The sequence below is a fragment of the Carettochelys insculpta genome, chromosome 20 (assembly GCF_033958435.1).
Source record: "Carettochelys insculpta isolate YL-2023 chromosome 20, ASM3395843v1, whole genome shotgun sequence".
Classification (NCBI taxonomy): domain Eukaryota; kingdom Metazoa; phylum Chordata; order Testudines; family Carettochelyidae; genus Carettochelys; species Carettochelys insculpta.
The window spans coordinates 5619380-5637354 of NC_134156.1; the positions used below are offsets into that span (position 1 = coordinate 5619380).

Here is a 17975-nt window from a genome sequence, read left to right on the forward strand (position 1 = left end):
TTCACACCACTTTCTGGGCCAGTTGCTCTCAGAGCTGTTCTTTTCCACGTCGTCATAGGACACGCCGAGAGCCCACTCAGACCGGCGAACGCCGAACTGGCTTTTAGGCAACTGTTAAGGGGAGCATGTCAGCCTGTGAGCCGGAAGTGGCCTGTCCCTTAGCCTGGATTCAACAGACAGCTTGGTTCTATTTGGGACTCCATTGCCGACACGGAGTAAAAGCTTTGCCTCCCCCGCCCAGAGGGAAACCTCAGAGTGACTCAGCTGATGACTTTTGCATCTCCTGGTGACCCTGAGGATGTGTGCTGGGGCAGCCATGCCAGAGAATTTCAAAGGCTGCACAGCTGATGAGAAAGCACACCCCCCCCACCACCGCTCAGGGTTGTGCTTCCTTGGGGGGTTAAGTTAGCACATGCCTAAGTCACATTAAAAAATTACACTTTACAGGGCTGGCAAAGATGAGCAGGAACGTGGCTCCTCACCTCTCTCGCCTGTCAGTCGGGAGTCCAGGGACAGATGATTAGTTTTGTCGAGCGTGTGCCCTTCCCTCTTCGTAAGGTCCTGCTAATGTGACGTTTGCAAAGACAAAGCACCGTGCTGGCAGGGGCTTTGTCCATGGGAGTAGAGCCTCAGTACATCCCCCAGCAGGCTCTTCCTGGTGTCTGGAAAGCACTGCCTGACTGTGCCGTGTTTCTCAGCCATCCGGCACCTTCTCACTCCCCTGCTGCGCGGCCTGTGCGCGTTGGAGCCGCTGCTTTGGACTGCATGAACACCGTCCAGTTTCCTCTCTTGTTAACATCCCTGCTGGGGCAGTGGGTGCCAGCTTCTGCCTCCGCAGGTTCCTTTTGTGCTCGGGTGCAGCTACATGGGCGCGCACTTCCCCACGCGGCTCGGCAGACGTGCACTCGCTCTGCTCAGGCTAGTTACCTGCCTGAGCGCGTGCCCAGGGGTCAGGTGGGATTGTGCTCAGATGGCTCGCCTGCGTGCTGAAGCAGAGCCTGCGGGCATCTCTCTAACTGTGCTCGGGCGCCATCCCACTTCTGCGCAAACGCACCCTTACCGGGGCAGAGTGGAGCCCAGGGCAGCTCCAGCCCGCGTCCCTGCTCGCAGGAGGCCGTGCCCGTGTCTGCACCGTGGTTGTCCCACGAGTCGTATTCAGCGGGGAAATCCTGGAGGTGAGCGATTAAAATGGTCTTTCTGCCCTTCCAGAATCCGCCCCTCCCAGGGACAGCTGGGAGTGCCCATGTGGACTGCAGCAGACAGCGCCCACGGCTCTGCGCGCGTGCTGTCACCATCACCACGCGGGCTGGCGCCTACTCCTGAGCCAAGCGCTCCTGGTTGTGCCGCTTGGTTCCTGGGACTAGGGGCTGGGGTGGACGACAGCAGAGCTGGCCACGGCGGCTTGCGAGCTGCCTCGTTTTTACATTAAAGTGTCGTTTGCGGGGACCCCCCCCCCCGCCGCCCCCTTTTCTCCACCTCCTAGACCAGGAGAGAGAGCTCCAGGCTGCTGCCCTGCACCTGGCCACTCTCCCTGCTGCTCCCAGCTGTCTGCCTCTGTCCGCAGCCGCACTGCCAGCTTGCTGGCTCCAGCAGCTGGTGTACAGGGAGTCTGCAGGGCCGAGTGCCCTCCAGCATGGCCTCTGGCTTCTGCCTGGGCGGACGACTGGGGCTCAGGGCTTCAGGAGAAGCGGGGCTGAAGCCGGAAGTCCCAGCTTTTGAACTTCTGAAGAGGGTCACACGCAGCTTGGCGGGTCAGGCCTGTGGCTGGATTAAGCTATCTCTTTCCCCTGCTCTTCAGTGGCTATGCCAGTAGCGCACAGGGCGTCTGTGAAAGGGTTAATTCCAGCCTGAGCTGGCGTCCAGTGTAGTGAAATCTCAGATGCAATCAGCCAATGAGTTTGCTCTGCTTTAATATCTGTAACTTAATAACCAGGCTAGAACTTTCCTGGCCAGACTTCCAGTTAAAGGGCCTCCTTTGGGGGACGCCTAGAGAACTTCCTAGCCAGTGGGATTTTCCATAGGCTTTTTTTTAAAACTGTTCAATAGAATTTACTAACAAATTGTCTAGAATGAGCTAAAAACCACAGAGAAGAATGGTTTGGTCTCTGGGAAGTCCGGTTGGTGGGTCCATGGCAGAGCTGGGGTTTGGCTTCGAAAGACCTGGGTTGTCTTATCTTACCACTGGCCCTTGTTGCCTCTAGGCTCAGAGGTCGCCCAGTGCACATCCAGATGTCAAACCCCAGCAGCCAGCCCAGCTGTCCCTCGCCCTGTCCCGGTGCCCAGCCCTGCAGCGGGATGCTGCTCGCCACGGTGGCAGGGGGGAAGCTGCTGTTGGACCTCAGCACTCCAGCAGCCGGAGGAAAGAGGAGGCCAGGACGCTCTGGCCGGAGGGCTCAGAAGGAGCAGAGGTCCCACTGGGCACAGAGCTTATTCAGCTTGGTCTCTCCCTGACCTGGGGGATTACGGCGTCATGGATGGTGGAGGCCCGCCGGGGTCAGCTGTGCGACCTGGCTGATAATGGAGAGGCGCTCGCCCCCACCCCCACCCCGTCCTGCTCGCTGGCTTACAGCTTCACACCCAGCGTGGGAGAGAGCACCGGCTGCAGGCAGGGGAGCTAGTTACTGGGGGCGTGTAATGGTCTCTGAGGGCCAAGCCCTCTGCTCAGAGAACCTGCCCATTGATGCCTTTTCTCCCAACAAGTGCTACCAGCAGGGTGCGAATTCTTACACCCACCCCTGCGATGTTGCCACCCGCCGTGGTGTCCCGGCCGCGTGGGGCAGGAAGTGGAGACGAATCCTTTGGCTCCAGCATTGGCCTGGCTGTGCGCTGGCCTTGCACTCCCCAGCACCACTGCAGGCAGGTTCCCTGGGCTTCCTCCCATCTCAGGGAAGAGGCTTCATGGCTGGTAAAGTGTCCCAGCACCCTGCAGGGCAGCCGGCTCCTTCTCGGCAGTAACTACCGATGCTGGCTGTTCTGACCACCCTGCTTCCCACGCCAGCTGGGGTCTCCTTAGTCCCATGGCAGTGGCTCGCTGCCCCCCACCCCGCTCCCTCCCGCACGCTTCCCACGCCAGCGGGGGTCTTCTTAGTCCCATAGCAGTGGCTTGCACTCCTTGGCACCAGGTCTGGCTGCCTGATAAGGCCCTTGGAGGCATAAGCATGGAGATTGTGCGTCTCTCGGGCCAGCACAAATAGCGGCAAATCCAAATACCCGACTTGTGTTCCGGACCCCTGCAGCATCCGGGCCGAAAGAAACCCTGGGGTCTTGTGTTCCAGCAGGTCGCCTAGGTGGACAGAGTTAGGTCCTTTATGCTGCTGACTGGATGGCAATGAAACTTGAGGCCACACTTGGTTCTGGACAGTCTCTGGTAGTGTCTTAGGGGTGATCATCTGCGCTGTGGAATCTTTGGGGCGTCTCTTTTTCTCTCTGTGCTTCATGTCCTCGCCAGCCGCTCGGCGGAAGTAGAATAATCTGTTCCACTGTGTCTGCGAGTGCAGGCGTTAACTCGCTCCCACCTTTGCTCAGCACTGAGAGGGCTCTTGCTCTGGGTAAAATTCACTGCTGTGCAGATGGGTTGGTGCCAAGCTTGTGGTTTGCAGCCTGGTGACTCTGATCAGGTGACTGTCCAGGCTGGGCAGAGTTTCATATAATGGTCTCCACTGGCTAGCCACATTAGGCTGTATCTGCAAAAACAAGGAGTCGTCTTGGCGCACCTTAAGGACTTACGGATTGATTCGAAGAGAAGCTTTTTTGGGTAAAAACCTCCTGATGCGTCGGATGAAGTGAGCTCCAGCCCACAAAAGTTTTTGCCCAAATAAATCCCTTGGTCTTTAAGATGCCACAGGACTCCTTTCTTTATGCAGTGGGTCACCCTTAAGCTTTTCAACTCTGCTGCACGAGGAAGGCAGGATGGCCTATCAGACCTTGCGCAGCCATGAATGCCTGGTACTCGCCCCAGCTCTGTGAAGGGTTTGAGTAGCCTTGGGCAAGTTCCTAAAAATCTTCCGTGTTTTCTTTTTTTTTTTAATCCCCATGAAGATAAAAGGCAGCTCCTCTGTTGCAGAGTGTTGAGAGTTAATCAGTGACTGCAGGGCACTCTGAAAACAGAACTTCACCATTTGTCTGCAGAGCCTCTGTCTCTCTCTCTCCCTCTCAGGCTTTTAAGACCTGTTCCTTGGAGCTGGCTAAGCCCTAGTGGTACAAAATTACTCCCCACCTCCCCTGGGCTCTCAGTTGCCTCTGCGCTGGGGATTCTCCCCTTCACCGATGTTGCTATCGTCAAAGTCTGATTCCTTTTTTCTCTGCTGTGGTTTTAGCCTCCGACCGCTAGACATCGAATTCATGAGACGCCTGAGCAAAGTGGTTAACATCGTGCCAGTCATCGCCAAGGCCGACACGTTAACGCTGGAGGAAAGAGACTATTTCAAAAAAAGGGTAAGGGGATGGCAGCCCCTCCACCTCCCGCCCCTTCAGCCCCCTGCAGGGCTGGCCTGGCTCCCGGAGCATTCCCTAGGCTGCAGCTCTGAGCGATCCCATGTGGCAGCAGGAAGAGCCTTTGCTTCCAAACAGTTCCTTGTGTTTCTTTTGGATCTCTGTCAGCTCACGATGACTTTCCAGCTCGTGGCCTCCCTCTGTGTGGCTGTTTTCTGTCTCTCCACCCGCCCTCCCCCAGGCTGCTTCTGTTGTGTTAGGAAGGCAGTCCTGCTGCTTGCAGAGCCTCAAAACCCTTTTTGGACAGCTGGTGTTCCTGCACAGCCCCCTGCGATGCGACAGAACCCAACTGCACCGTGTCCACGCTGAGCTCCGTTCTGTGAGCTCCACGGGAGAGGCCGACAGTGCAGGTCCCTTGAGCGTGTCCTTTGGAGAGCCCGGAAGGGGCTTTCTCATTGCAGCCAAGTGGTGTTTCCTGGGGTCGTCGCTGTTTTGCTTTGGCTTTCAAAGAGCGATGAACCCGCTGATAGGTGACTGCAAGCGTGACGGGCCCAGCGAGGCACAAATCAGCTCTGGGGCTTGCTGCTTCTCGAGTCTGAAGTGCCCCTGGGAGGATGACTAGCTCAGGCTTTGCCGATTGCAGTGAGGCTGAGGCGGGAGGGAAATGGACAGGGGCCAGAGTCAGAGAAATGGCAGATCTCAGGGTTCTCCTACTGATTTCAGAGTGTCCTGCGCCTCTGAGCCAGTATTAACCCCCGAGAGCCCAGCAGGGAAGGGAGCTTTGCACAAGACAGCAGATAGCTCAGGGCCAAAGGGTTCACTGCAAATCCGGCCTGCACTGCCGAAGGCAGTGAAGGAAAATGGGAAGCACAGCCAAATCCATGGGCTCAGATGGCTCCGGAAGCGTCTGACCTGGACCATGTGAAGAAAGCGATTCCCAGCTTGCTTCAGGCCCGCCATGCCTGGGGCAGCGCAGCCAGGCTGCGGGGAGAGGGCTTGAGAACGTTCTGCAAGCGGAGGGGGCGCACGCTGCAGGGGCTGGGCTGGCAGGGGATGTTTTAGATTAGAGACCGCAGAGCTGTGCAGCACTCCCAGTCTGAGTCTGTCTTAGAACATTACTGGGCTGGGGGAGAGGAGCTGCCCAGCTCACTGCAGGTCATTTGTCTGCGGGGATTCAGTGCAGACTTGGACATCTTCCCGCTCCATCCAGGGGGACTGAGGGCTGTGACCTGAAACCCCCAATCTGACCGGGGGCCATGATGCAGAATTTCACAGCTGGGTCCATCTCTGCGCTGGGTGAAGCAAAGTCCTGGACGTGGAGCCGGTTGATCAGGCAACCTGTGCTCTCGGGGACAGGCAAAGAGCTGTTGAGGGCAGAGAAGGGGTCATCTGGATTGCCATCGTCTGGGCTTTCCCGGTAACTCTCCCAGGCCTCCTTTGCTCAGTTCAGAAGTACAAGGCGTGTGAACCTCTTTCTCCCTCCCCAGCTGCTGGAGCTAGAGCTAGGCAGGAGCCTGAAAATCCAGGCTGCTCTCTGTGCCTCAGACACCATCCCTGGGAATAAGCCTGTGCTGGCAGAACTGAGCTGACAGGAGAGTGGGTACGTGTGGCACAGCAGAACCCTGCTGGCTGTCGGTGCCTTAGTGGGCTGAACGTGGCTTGGTCAAGGAAGCAGGAACAGCTAGAACTTGAAGACAGCAAATTCTGCCCTCAGCAGTTTCAGTCTCTGAGCAGCTGGGGCCCCTGGTAGCAGTAAGAAGCCGCTGCTTTTTAATGAGTTACGTTTTCAATCAGAGCCAGACTCTGAAAACCCTTCCCAACAGGAGGTGAAAAACTTACATGTTCCATGTGCCGTGTGAGCCCGGGCACCTTGTGTCTTAGTTCAAGGGCTCTAGCGGTGCAATTAAAAACCTCCACCTCCTCAGCTGATGTACATCAGGAGATAGTGGAGCAGTGCTGTTTTACGCTAGAGAATCTGGCCCAAATGCGCAAATACACCCCAGCAACACCAGTTAGGCATGTGCGGGTGTGTCTGCCTTTAGCTCTCAGGAGGTCTGGATTCTGCTCTTGCTTGAGCAAGGATAATTCCCATGGACCGGGTGGCATTATTGCAGATTTACACCAGCGTTCTGTTTACTTGTATCAACGTGAAGTGCAAAGACCTGCACAGCCGTTCCTTCCCACGTTAGAGCCGAGCCTGCTCCTGAAACCTCAGCACCTCTCTCCTGGCATTGGAGTGGCTCCCCTACTCCTTTGCCTAGAACAGAGCATGGGTGGGACCGGGGAGGTTTGTCAGCGTGGATGTTCTGGTTTGGAGGAGGGGTTCCTCTGCGCTTGCCCAGTGGACAAGGTCTTGGCCAAGATGGTGGTGGTTGCAGCAGCCAGTGCCATTGAGCATCTTGGTTTTCTCCCTATGGCATCACACTGGATTTCCCACACCTGGCCGTGGTCTCCTTCGTAGGCAGCTGCAGTGCCTACCTGAAAGGTCATATAAAGGGTGTCCAGATGGCAAGAGCCGGTTTGTGCGCTGACAGCTCAGTGAGTTGTGTGTCCTGCTCCTGCATGTCCCCTGGCAGCATATGTGGCACTAGATCTGGGTTCCTTTTCCGGGGAGCATGAGCAAGACAAACATACCAGGAAGGGACTTGCTAACTTACTGTGGCGCACCCAGACGTCGCCCTCCTCCCAACCTGGGTGGCACATGGCTGCCCTGATGTGCTGCAGGTGGTTCAGGCTGTTGCTTCCCTTTGCCTTTTGGGGCCCAGCTGGCAATGTTTCCTGTTATCCGTGCAGCCTTCTGCTCAGCTGAGAGCTGAACCCTGTGCTGGAGGTGGTGGGGAGAGGGTCTTTCAGAACCTCCTGGGCTGCATAGCTGGATGTTCAGCACTGGAACACATCCCTCCTTTCTGGGAGAGCGGGCGGGCGGGGATGGGACGCAAGGCTGCCTGGCTTGCTCCAAGCTGGGAAGGGCTTTGGGCTGCTCTAGGCCCATTCAGTAATGCACAGGTTGCAGCGTTGCGGTGCTGCTGGGGAGGCCGAAGGCAGCAGCTGTGGTCACGGCGTTTCCTTTGGGCCCTAACGTGGTGTCCTTTCCCTGTCCGTCTGCCTCAGATCACGGCCGACCTGCTCTCCAATGGCATCGACGTGTATCCCCAGAAAGAGTTTGATGAAGACTCTGAGGACCGGCTTGTGAATGACAAGTTCAGAGTGAGTGGACACTGCTCTCAGCCTGGAGCACCGAGGCCTGGAGCTCCTCAGGGCAGCCCCTATAGCACCCCTATAGGGGTGGGGGCCTCAGCAACGTGCCTTCATTTCCCTTCCAAGGCTGGGGCACTTTGCCTGGTGGTGTGCAGAGACTGCCCAAAGCCTGGAGATGCCACAGGAAGGGAAGCAGGGAGCTTTGCTCCCATGGGCATTAGAATTGCCTGATTTCAGCCCTAGGCTGTGCTGGCGAGTTCCCGTCCTCCTGACAGCAGCCTGGCTGCAGGTCCTCTTCCCCCGGCATCTTCTTCCCAGGTTCCGATTCCTTAGCTGTGCCCTCTGCGGCCTTTCAGACGTGGGTGGGGTGCCCCTCGGTGAGGCTGTTTCCCTGTCACGCTCCGGTGGGGGCACCTGTTCTCTGAAGAGAATTTCCCTGCAGCAGCACTCTTGATGGGTGGCTTTAAATAGGACGAGATCACGGAAAGGGGGCCGATTGCAAAGCGGTGGGCAGCTTAAAGAGGCGTTGGCAGATCGCACTGATGCCCCGGACTGGAGCAGGCACTGTGATCAGTCGTGCTAAGAGCATTCATGTGCCGTGCGTGAGGCCTGGCCCAGCACTTGAGGATGTCGTCCGTCCCCTTCCTTTGGCTTTCGAAAGCCCCCGTGGCCCCGTTCTCCATCATGGCCACCTGCTGTGTTTCACAGAGGCACCGCCAGTTTCCCAGGTGGCCCCTGCTTGGGAGGACGGCTGGCTGCCAGGTTGGCCTCACACAGGGGTGGTCCACGGCTGCTCTGATGACACAGGGCCCCCATTGCAGTGAAGCAGCGCGAACAGACGGGTCAAATCTATGGAGATGCTCCTGCGAAATTGTGTTCTCCAGAGAAATCGAGACCCTCGGCGCTTCACCACGTGGGCCACTCCTGTAATGGCTCTGCTTGCCAGGGTGGCTGTGGATTGTCCTACCCAAGGCTGCTCTGCCCGGTTGGGTTTACCTGCTGGCTTCCGGGATGAAGCCATTCACCTGTGTGCTATGCTGTGTGCCTCCAGGAAATGATTCCGTTTGCAGTGGTGGGCAGCGACCAGGAATACCAGGTTAATGGGAGAAGAATTCTTGGAAGGAAAACAAAGTGGGGCACCATTGAAGGTAGGAGCTGCCGCTGGCTGCCCCCATGGCTGTCCGTCTCTGGCAGGGTTTGAAGGGGAAGTGTGCATAATACCTCGGGCCCTGCCACTTTCACCGCCCTGAAAAACGTGTTACAGACCACGAAATGGGCCCTGCCCTGTGAAATCTGATCTCCCCAAAATCAGCCGGGCTGGGGAGGGACTGGATTTGCTATCAGGGAGATCAGGCTGTCCTCATCCATGGGCAGCTGCTCCCATAGCCTCGCAGCTCCTGACTGGACTGGGAGGCTCCTGGGCTGCCACTCCTCAGAGGTCCTGGCCAGCCCTGCATGTCTGAGCTCTCGGGGGCTGCTGTTGCTGTCCTGTGCCCCCCTGCTCTCCCTCCATGGCTCCTGCCTGAGCTCTGAAAGCTGCAGCTCCAGGGCTGCTTCCACCACTGTCCCCTCCCCTTCAGTGGGTCCATACATTAATCCGCCACTGGCTGTGACTAGCAGCTAGGAGCCCCCGTTTGGCATCCTCTTGGCAGCAATGGAGAGGTCGGACCTACCTCCAACTCTAGGACCATCCTCCGGCGGCAGGAAACTCTGCAGCTGCTGCCTTTAGAGCTGGGCTCCGAAAGCAGCACAGAAATGAGCATGGCAATCCTGCAACTCTTCTGCTGCAGTTCTGGGCCATCCCACGATCCCCTGGGGGACCGGGAGTCCACAGGTCCAACCCCCTGAAACCCGCCATGAAAACGTCTGACATTGTGCAACCGATCAGTTGTGAGACCCCACGGCCGTGCAGCTGACCAAAGTGAACTGGGAATTTGGTAGGGCCCCAGTAATATGCCACTGGCCTCTGCTGACCAGAACTGGGTCCTGCTCTCGGGTTTGTGACCCGAGTGGCTCTTGGAAAGCCTGGTGACAGTGCAGAGCCTGGGGTGTCCTGTGAGTGGTGGGCAGCCTGTGTGACGTGGTTGTGGCAGCTCTCCATCCGTGACGCTGGGGCCCTACGGAGGAGATCATGTGGTTGCTACTGAAGGGGGCAAGTACTGGTGTCTGATGAGTGATGCGAGGGGAAGCAGAATTTCCTATGGGTTAGAGCATCATCAGGCAGGCGTCCAGGGGACCAGCGTTCTGTGTTGAGCTCGGCTAAGGAGCTGCTGTGACCTGGAGCGAGTCACAGCCACTCGCTGAACTTCTGTTCTTGCCTCTGCCCCCTTTCTCTGTCTTGTCTGTTCGGGCTGCGCTTTGGGGCAGGCACTGTGAGGGCACGACTGGTGCCATGGAGCCTGCTGGCAGCCGAGGCTAGTGAAGGTGCTGCGGTAGGACGCTTCTCCATGTGGCTATGAAATACTTTGGACTCTGATGCCTGTTCTGTGCGCCCTCATCTCTCTTGCTGCTCCCAGAGCAGCCCTGCTGGGCTGTGGGAGCTGCCAGACCTAGGAGGGAGGGCATGAGAACAGGGTTGTTTCTGAGCCCTTTTCATTGTTCTCCTGACCACCTGTCACTAAGGGAGGCTCCTCCACTGCTCTCGCTGATTTCCTCTTCTCTCCTCCTTTCTGCTCTGAGGCCAGCATCTTACCCTTGTTCCCCAGCAGCCCCCCAGCAAGGTGTCTGGCTGCAGGACCGCCGTGTGAGCCTGGAGATTCTCTTACAGGCTCCTGGAGTCTCTGGTTCCCACCCTGCAGCCATCGTGTGCAGCTGAGCTGGGAATCTGTAGCCCGTGGTGACCTGACACTGCCACTCCCTGAGGGGTAAAGATGAGAAGGGAGCGTGTGAGGGGAGGGGAGTTCCATCCCAGTCGTGACAGAACTAGGGGGGTGAGGATGATATTCCCAGAGCCCAGAGAGAGCTGGTGTGGGGCTTGGAGCCATACCTGCTGACCTACAGGCACTGGAGAGAGACTGCCTTGGTGACACATTTGGCCCCCACCTCCTCTTCCTGCCAGGGCCTAGAGCTCTGAGGCCGCCCAGTGGTTCTCCAGGGAAGACTGGACAGAGCTGCTGCTGAGGAGGAAAGCGTGCGCGTTAGGAGGTGCCGTTGCCGTGCGGCAGCTTTTATCTGGCAAAAGGAGCACAACTGGGCACAGCCCAGGTTGGTACCTTTTTGCCGGTGGGTCCAAGTGCAGTAGCAAGGAGAAATGTGCTTAGCTGTGGCTGATGGACGACTTCCTCTGCCCCACGGACTGTTCTCAGCCCGCCTGTCCCCACTCGTGAGCCTGCAGAGGCTGGGGTTGAGGGATACTGAGTGGGGATGTCTTTGCCCCTCTGAAAATGCTGGGGATCAAGCCAAATTTGGGGGTGGGGTTGGGGGTCCTTCCAGCCTTGTCTCTCCTGCCCATCCCTTCGGTGCCTGCAGGGGGCACACCGTCCTTTCAGCTTGTTGCTTTGTGAGGGGACCCAGGGGTGGCCATGTCCAGCTCCTCAGACCTTCCCTGTCTTGCACCTTCCATGCACCAAGCTGGCTTCCTCAGTAGCTTCCGCAGGAGCCCGAAACTGCCCGTCGGCTGCCTGAGGAGACACGTCTGTGCAGATGGGCACCCGCTGGGGTGTTCGAATAGGCCTGTCGAGGACTTGTGCAGGATCTGTTCTTCTCCCCCCCCGGCCCCCCATGTGCTGCACCTTCCTTTCTTCCTCCTCTTCCTTCCCCTCTGCTCTCCTCATTTTAACTCCCACCCCCCCATCAGTCTGACAGCGTTTCACTTGCAAGGCTCTCCGCTCTCCGTAGCTAGGATCCTGGCGGCGCAGTCCCTGCGATCTCACTGCTCTCTCTCTCTTCCTCCTCCGTTTCAGAGCTCGCTGTTGTTTGAGGCTCTTTTTATAGAAACCCTGTCTTGAGTCGGCACTTCACAGATGTGCTGAAGAAACCGGTTTGATTTTAAACCTCGGGTGCCCTCTTGTGGCCTGTTCTTGGGAACTCTCAGGGCTTGGCCATGATGGCCCTGGGTGGGTTTACAAGAAACGCTGGTTGTCTTTCAGATGTGCCGTCTCTGCCTTGAGATCAGGAAGCCGCAGGGACCCAGCATGTGCCACTGGTTAGGTTGCAGAAAGTGTCGTTCATCTGCTTTCTGTTTGGGCTCCCTGTTCAGCCAGGTGGAAAACCAGGGAAGACGCTTTCCTTGGCCCCGGGGTCTGCTGCTCTGTGTTATATCAACCACACCGTTCCAACACACCATGTACCGAGAGCAGGACCTAGGGTGATCAGGCAGCATTGGGATCTTGTTCTCAAGGCTTTCTCTCCATGTAGCTTTAAATCCAAACTGTGCCCAGTATAGTGGATTCTGTCATTCCACAGCATGACTCAAGATTGGGATGAGAGCAGACTAAAGCCCAGGTCTGCTTCAGATCCCAGAGGAAGTCTGTGGTAGAGGCAGGAATTGACTTCAGGGCACCTGAGTCACAAGGGCCTTAGCCACAAAACCATTCTGCCCTTTGCCGTTCCAGTTACCCCATGCTGTGGGGGGAGAGAGAGAAGCTTGAGTTGAAACAGATACGTTGTTGTGAGGACTCACGGAGAGGAGCGTGTCTGGCTGGCTCCGGGAGGTGGAAGTGGGCTTACGCTGGAGGGCGTTCGCTCCAGCAACGACTCTGAGCAGGGGAAAGAGATGAAAGCTCTTCCCGTCTCTCCCCCGCTGTTAGGCAGGTAACAGCTAGTGAGCCTGTGCGTACCGAGCCTGGCTTCTGTCGGAGAAGAGGTTTTTCCTCAGGACAGGCAGAAACTGACCTTAGCCCGGTGGAATCCTCCAGCCGAGTGACGCTGCTGCTCCGGTTTGCAAGCCTGCGCTCACTGACGTTAGTTCTGAGCACAGGGCCGGAAAGGGCTGCCCTGCCCAGGGCGTGTGGCTGCGTTCCCGGCTGTGACCTAACCGTTTGCCTCTTCTCCTCCTTTCCAGTTGAGAACACAACACACTGTGAGTTTGCCTATCTGCGAGATCTCCTGATCAGGTCAGTAGAACTGCTCTGAGACTCCGTCATTCTGCCAGCAGGTGGCCTCAAAGAACGGGGCCGAGCACCGCAGCTGCTTGGTGCATGAGCCGCTTTATCGTCTCTGCTCTTGCTTCTTGCATATCACAATGGCAACAGCTGCTGTGCAACCCAGAGCCCCGTGAACGAGGCTGTCAACTGGGGGCTTGTCTTGTGGGTTGGCCAGCAGGAGGGCTTGGTGAGTGTGGAATGGTTAGAGAGCTCTGTTGTCAGATGGGTGGATAACCAGGAACCCACCAGAGAAGCCTCCCACAGATGGCTTCAGGCCCGGTGTCTTCTGCCGGTTGCTCCTTGCCGCAATACACCGTGGTGCCCCCTGGTTGGCTGCTGTAGCACGTGGCTCGTAATAGTGAGTGGAATCTCAGGTGAGGTTCCCTGCAGCAGCAAAGGTGATGCTGTAAAGGCCATTTAAACCCTTCTGAATTGAAACCACCACCGGGCTTACAACTTCCTGCATGAATACGACTTGTCCTTGCAGTCGCACCAGCGAGGGTAAAGCAATAGGAGGCCTCGTGCTTCAGGTGATAGTCGGCTGGGCCTGCGGGGGACCTTCTCTTCATGATACATGAAGTCCAGGCTGTCTCTGAAGCCCTGGCACTCATCACTGTCAGAGACATTACTCTGGAGCCCAGGGGCCGTTTGCTCAGCTCCTGTCTGACAGGCAGCTGACCTGCAGGCTGGCTTTGAGAGGCCCAATCTGCTGCTTGGGGGGGAGTCATGCTGCTCTCAGAAGTGCGTCACAGACTGAAGGGAGGGCGGCGAGCTGAGAGGGGGATGCGTTGACACAGAGATGTGCATAAGGAAGCTTTCTGCACAGGCAGTGAAGCTGGGTACTGAGCACCATGTAGAGAGCTCAGAGCTGGGGAAATCTGTGGTCGCCAGGCCCTGTAGGCTGCTTCCCTCTTTAGCTGAGTGAATTCCACCACTCCCCCTACGCCCGTCTAGGCAGTCAGCCGAGCTACATGCCTGCCTCCCCCGGCAGATAGTGTCCAGGGCTCAATACCTCCCCTGCCTGGAGCCTTCCTCCAACAGTAATCCCCTGGCCAAGCCCTCTCTTGCCATTGCACAGGGTCACCTGTCAGTGCCCACGGAACAGCAGGGAATCGAGAGAGGCAGCAGAGACTGGAGGTGTGAGGAGGGGGCTGGTGCTGATGGAGGCTCTGAGCTACCACCTGGCTCCCCCAGCGGGGAACCGGAGGCCAAACTGCTCTTGGTCCCTCCGGTGTCAGGTTATTAATGTTTCCCTGAGCCAGTGGGCTCCGCAGGCCAAAGCAGATGAGGCATGTCTGTTTTCTAGGTCCCAGCACCCGGAGGCAAGGGGACCCTTCAATGGTCTTAAGCTGATGGGTGCCCATTTTGGGGCCTGGTGGGCTGGCTCTGTCTTTTGCCTGAGTTTGAGCAAGACTTGAATCCCCATCCTTCAGGGTTGTCCTTCAGAGCCTCCACCACTCAGCTACCATGCCTCCTGGCTGGCAGGGGCAGACGCAGACACAGACGGAAGGGGTGAACCAGGCAGGACTCTTCCAAGGCCTGTCTGCGCTGCCCACGGGGGATGCGCTGCCTCCTTGCAGGGGCAGAATAGGAGCCTGTGGTCTCCTTGGGCCGGGCTCCCTGCCGAGGGATCACCCGTGTTCGTGGGCTCCCCGTTGAGCCACTTGGAATGCAAGAGGGCGTTTGGTCTCTCTCAGGGCAATTGTTCCCACTGCATCAGGTACCCTGGGTCATGTTTCCAAGGCCCTTTAAGAGCCCGAGGGCTGGAGAGCTTGGTGTTGTGGGGACTCACTGTGGGAGAGGGGGTGGCAGACTCTGCCGCTGTGGAAGCCCCACTGCAGGGCAACACATGGATGCGCAGAGATCTCATTGAACTGGCTTCTCTGCTCCCTTCAGGACACACATGCAGAACATCAAGGACATCACCAGCAACATCCACTTTGAAGCCTACAGAGTGAAGCGGCTGAACGAGGGCCGGAGCGCGCTCTCCAATGGCGTGGCCGACCAGGACCTGGCGGCCAATGAGATGTAACAGTCTCGCTCAGACGCCAGGACCCAGTGCACTCGCGCGCTCCTTTCTTCCCCTCCCACCTTTATTTTTATATTCTTCTTCTGCCACTGCCACCGCCCCTCTCCCATGTTAACTGACCAAATAACCTGATGCCATGCCTGTCGTGAAGAGCGTGGTGACTGCCCGTCCTGGGGCTGCCTCCCTCGTGGCGCAGGGCTTCTGTTCTCAGCTCCCCTTGGGCTTAGCGAGGGCATCTAGGGGGCTGGACAGGTTGGCGGGGAGGGGAGGAGGCGACTTCCCCAAGCCCGTCTCTATTTATTCTCTAATGCTCGCCCAAAGCGTAGCCCCTGGGTAGGCAGGAGAGTCCCCTCCGCGCCAAGGCCTGCTCCAGCTCCCACCGGAATCCCTGGGGTGACTCCAGCTGGCTTCCCCAGGCGCTGCAGCCGGCCCTGGGGTTGCTTTGTAACGCAATCGAAGCCATGGGCTAGGGGTGGGTTTCTCGTCTCCTGCGCACAGGAGCTGATTGTGACCTGAATCTGATTTTGTGAAATGGCGCCGTGGAGGGGGACGGGGGGCAGCCTGCCCTCCTTGCTGCCATGCTGTAAGGACTGGGGGGACCAGCTGGCTTTGCCCAGCGTCAAGGGGATCTTTTATTTTCTCCTCCATCCATTGAAGGTGAGGCGATTCCCTAAGTAACTCTGGCCTTCTAGAGCCAGGCGGGGGGATGTGGATGGATAGGGAAGGGGGTCACAAGGGTAAGGGTTGTGGCCTGCTCCTTGCTCTGCTCCCGGCCCTGTGCCTAGCCAAGCTACTTGTCCCAGTCCCTGCCACCTGAATAGATGCAATAAGCCAGGAATGCCAAGGGGGTGGTTGACAGATCCCTAAATCCCGGCCCGCTCTGAGAAGTGCCTTTGAATTTTGCTCCCATGCAATAGCTAGTCTGGCTGTGCTCCCTGCCTAACGTCCGTCCAGCTGACTCTTCAGAAATTCCCCTTCCCAGCAACTCCCCTCTCTCCGGGCTTGAACCGTACCTCTGGCTGGTTTCCTGGGAAAACTTGTGTATTTATTTTCAGTGTCTGCTGAAGGCTGAGAACAGAACCATCTCTGCAAAGCGTGGGCAGGAGGCTGGAGTTCATTGTACTGTGCGACGTGTGTTTTATATTAGATTTTAAATGAGCCACAGGAGGCAGTTGGATCAATTTGATTTATTCCTTTACCTGAGCAATTTATATGTACCCAGCCAGTTCCTTAATCTGGCTAATGCTTCCTCTAGAGAACTGTGCGCGCACACTCACAAGCTGAGCCCTGCATGCCCCATGCATGTTAGAAACCTTCAGCTGTAAGGGAGGCTAAGCTGTATCTCGAACAAGCTTTGCAGTAGCGTGTCCTTCATCTCCAGTATGGTCTGTTGACTTAGATCCGCTCCCATAGACGCCACGTGTGCTTAATGAAACTCCATGCCATGGGCCAGGCCAGTGGGGACAAAACCACACATGTGCGAGTGAGTCTTGGAGCAGAGACCTGCCGCACTGCCTCTCCCAACTAACGTCCCAGCCCCAAGCGTGAGGCCGGTGCCTGCCCACCACCACTTTCCCGGCCCTGTGGAAGCCTGAGACTGTGCCCAGGTTGTCTCCGCTTGGTGCTCCCACCAGGTGGCAAAGGTGTCCTGACTCCAGCCTCTCAGAGTCACCTGCAGAGCTCACCTGAGCTTGCTTAGGGACGAGACCTACGGGAGGTGAGCAGGTTTTCAAGAGAGATGTGCTCTTGTCTGGATTCAGAGGCCCGGGTGCTCCTCTGCATCAGTGGAGTATCTCAGACTGCTGCTCCCCACACACCACTTGTCACAGACCCAGCCATAGAGGCTGCTCAGGGCTGCATCCCTCCATGCCATTTCCAGCTGTCTTACTATCCATGCCAGGCCGCTAACAGGAACCCCTTGCAGGCCTGTTGTGCCAAGCAGGGCCCAATTCTGCACAGTAGCAGAGGGAAATAGCATCTTCCAATTTGTCCCATTTAATGGTGAGTTACGGGTCACACGAATGTGTATGTGCCGGTATGTTGGCATTGCAGTAAAATCCAGGCCTTTAACTCTGTTTCACCCTCTTCTGGAAAAACAATGTAGGAATTTTTACTGAGCTGTGTTAAGTTGAGGAAAATGAATTATTTACGTGTTGACTTGCTATATTTTAGCAAAAACAAAATATTGTGTATTAACTGAAAAGGTCTGTATTTCAGGTGTTGGAAAGACTATTATGGGGGAGGGTAGAAAGCCTTTTTTGCCTGATGCATTGCTGCAAATATCACCATCTTAAGCTCCTTTCATAGACAGTATCTCAAGCTGGGCCAAGCAAGACATGCCGCTTTCTTCTTTCTAATCTAATTTTTTTGGGGAAAAACGTTTAAAAAAATTACAAATTCATCCAGCTCTCTTAAATACGGCCTTTTGGGTGTTACATGCATTATGTCAAATTTAGTCCTCTTTTGTATAAATAATAGTGTTTAATATGTTTTCCCAAAATAAATGTTTAAAATGCAAATGGAAAGAGGCTTATCTGAAAATTCGTGTGTGTGTGTGTGTGTGTGTTTTTCAGGACCAAGGAGGGCCGATCAGCTCACATATCTTTCATTGTGTAAAAGTATCTCTTCTGAGGGCACACCCTGGGCTGCAGGGTGTTATGCTAGGGGATGTCAGGAGAGGGATCATTTTTGCAATCACCTGTTCTGTTCACTCCCTCTGGGGCATTAAGCATTGGCCTCTGCCAGAAGACAGGACACTGGGCCAGATGGCCTTTTGGTCTGACCCAGGTGGGCTGTTCTTACGGTCTAATATTTTGCCACCTGGCAGGGAGCAGCCAGTTCCTAGAAAACGTTCAGTGGAGGGGACGGATAGCTCAGTGGTTTGAGCATTGGCCGGCTAACCCCAGGGTTGTAAACTCCTCCTCGAAGGGGCCATTTAAGGTTCTGGGGCAAATAGATTTAAAAGGAAAAAAACAAAACAAAACAAAGGATGGTGCTTGGTCCTGCCAAGAGGGCAGGGGACAGGACTCAAAGACCTCCCCAGGTTCCCTCCAGCTCTATGAGATCTGTATCTCCATTTAAAAACTTTGGTTGTGGGAGGAGGTACAGGAGCCCTTGTGGAATGAGGGCAGCACAGATGGGAGGAATTGAGGTCAGGGGCCTCTCTCTACCAGTGGGACCCTGTTTTGTTGGCTGGTACCGAGTCCCACTGTTAATCCTCGTTCCAGGAAGTT

General features: G+C 56.6%; 1 protein-coding gene across 6 annotated transcripts in view; it reads left to right on the forward strand.

Annotated features, from left to right (window-relative positions):
- Positions 1-17283, forward strand: part of SEPTIN9 (septin 9) — a 198502-nt gene extending 181219 nt beyond the window's left edge. For all 6 annotated transcript variants that reach the window (XM_075014837.1, XM_075014840.1, XM_075014839.1 and 3 more), the window contains 5 exons: positions 4317-4434; positions 7543-7638; positions 8681-8777; positions 12632-12683; positions 14610-17283. In XM_075014837.1, the coding sequence (XP_074870938.1) occupies positions 4317-4434; positions 7543-7638; positions 8681-8777; positions 12632-12683; positions 14610-14745 (499 nt within the window). In that variant the 3' untranslated portion in view covers positions 14746-17283. The remainder of the gene's footprint in view (positions 1-4316; positions 4435-7542; positions 7639-8680; positions 8778-12631; positions 12684-14609) is intronic.
- The last annotated feature ends 692 nt before the right edge of the window (positions 17284-17975 follow it).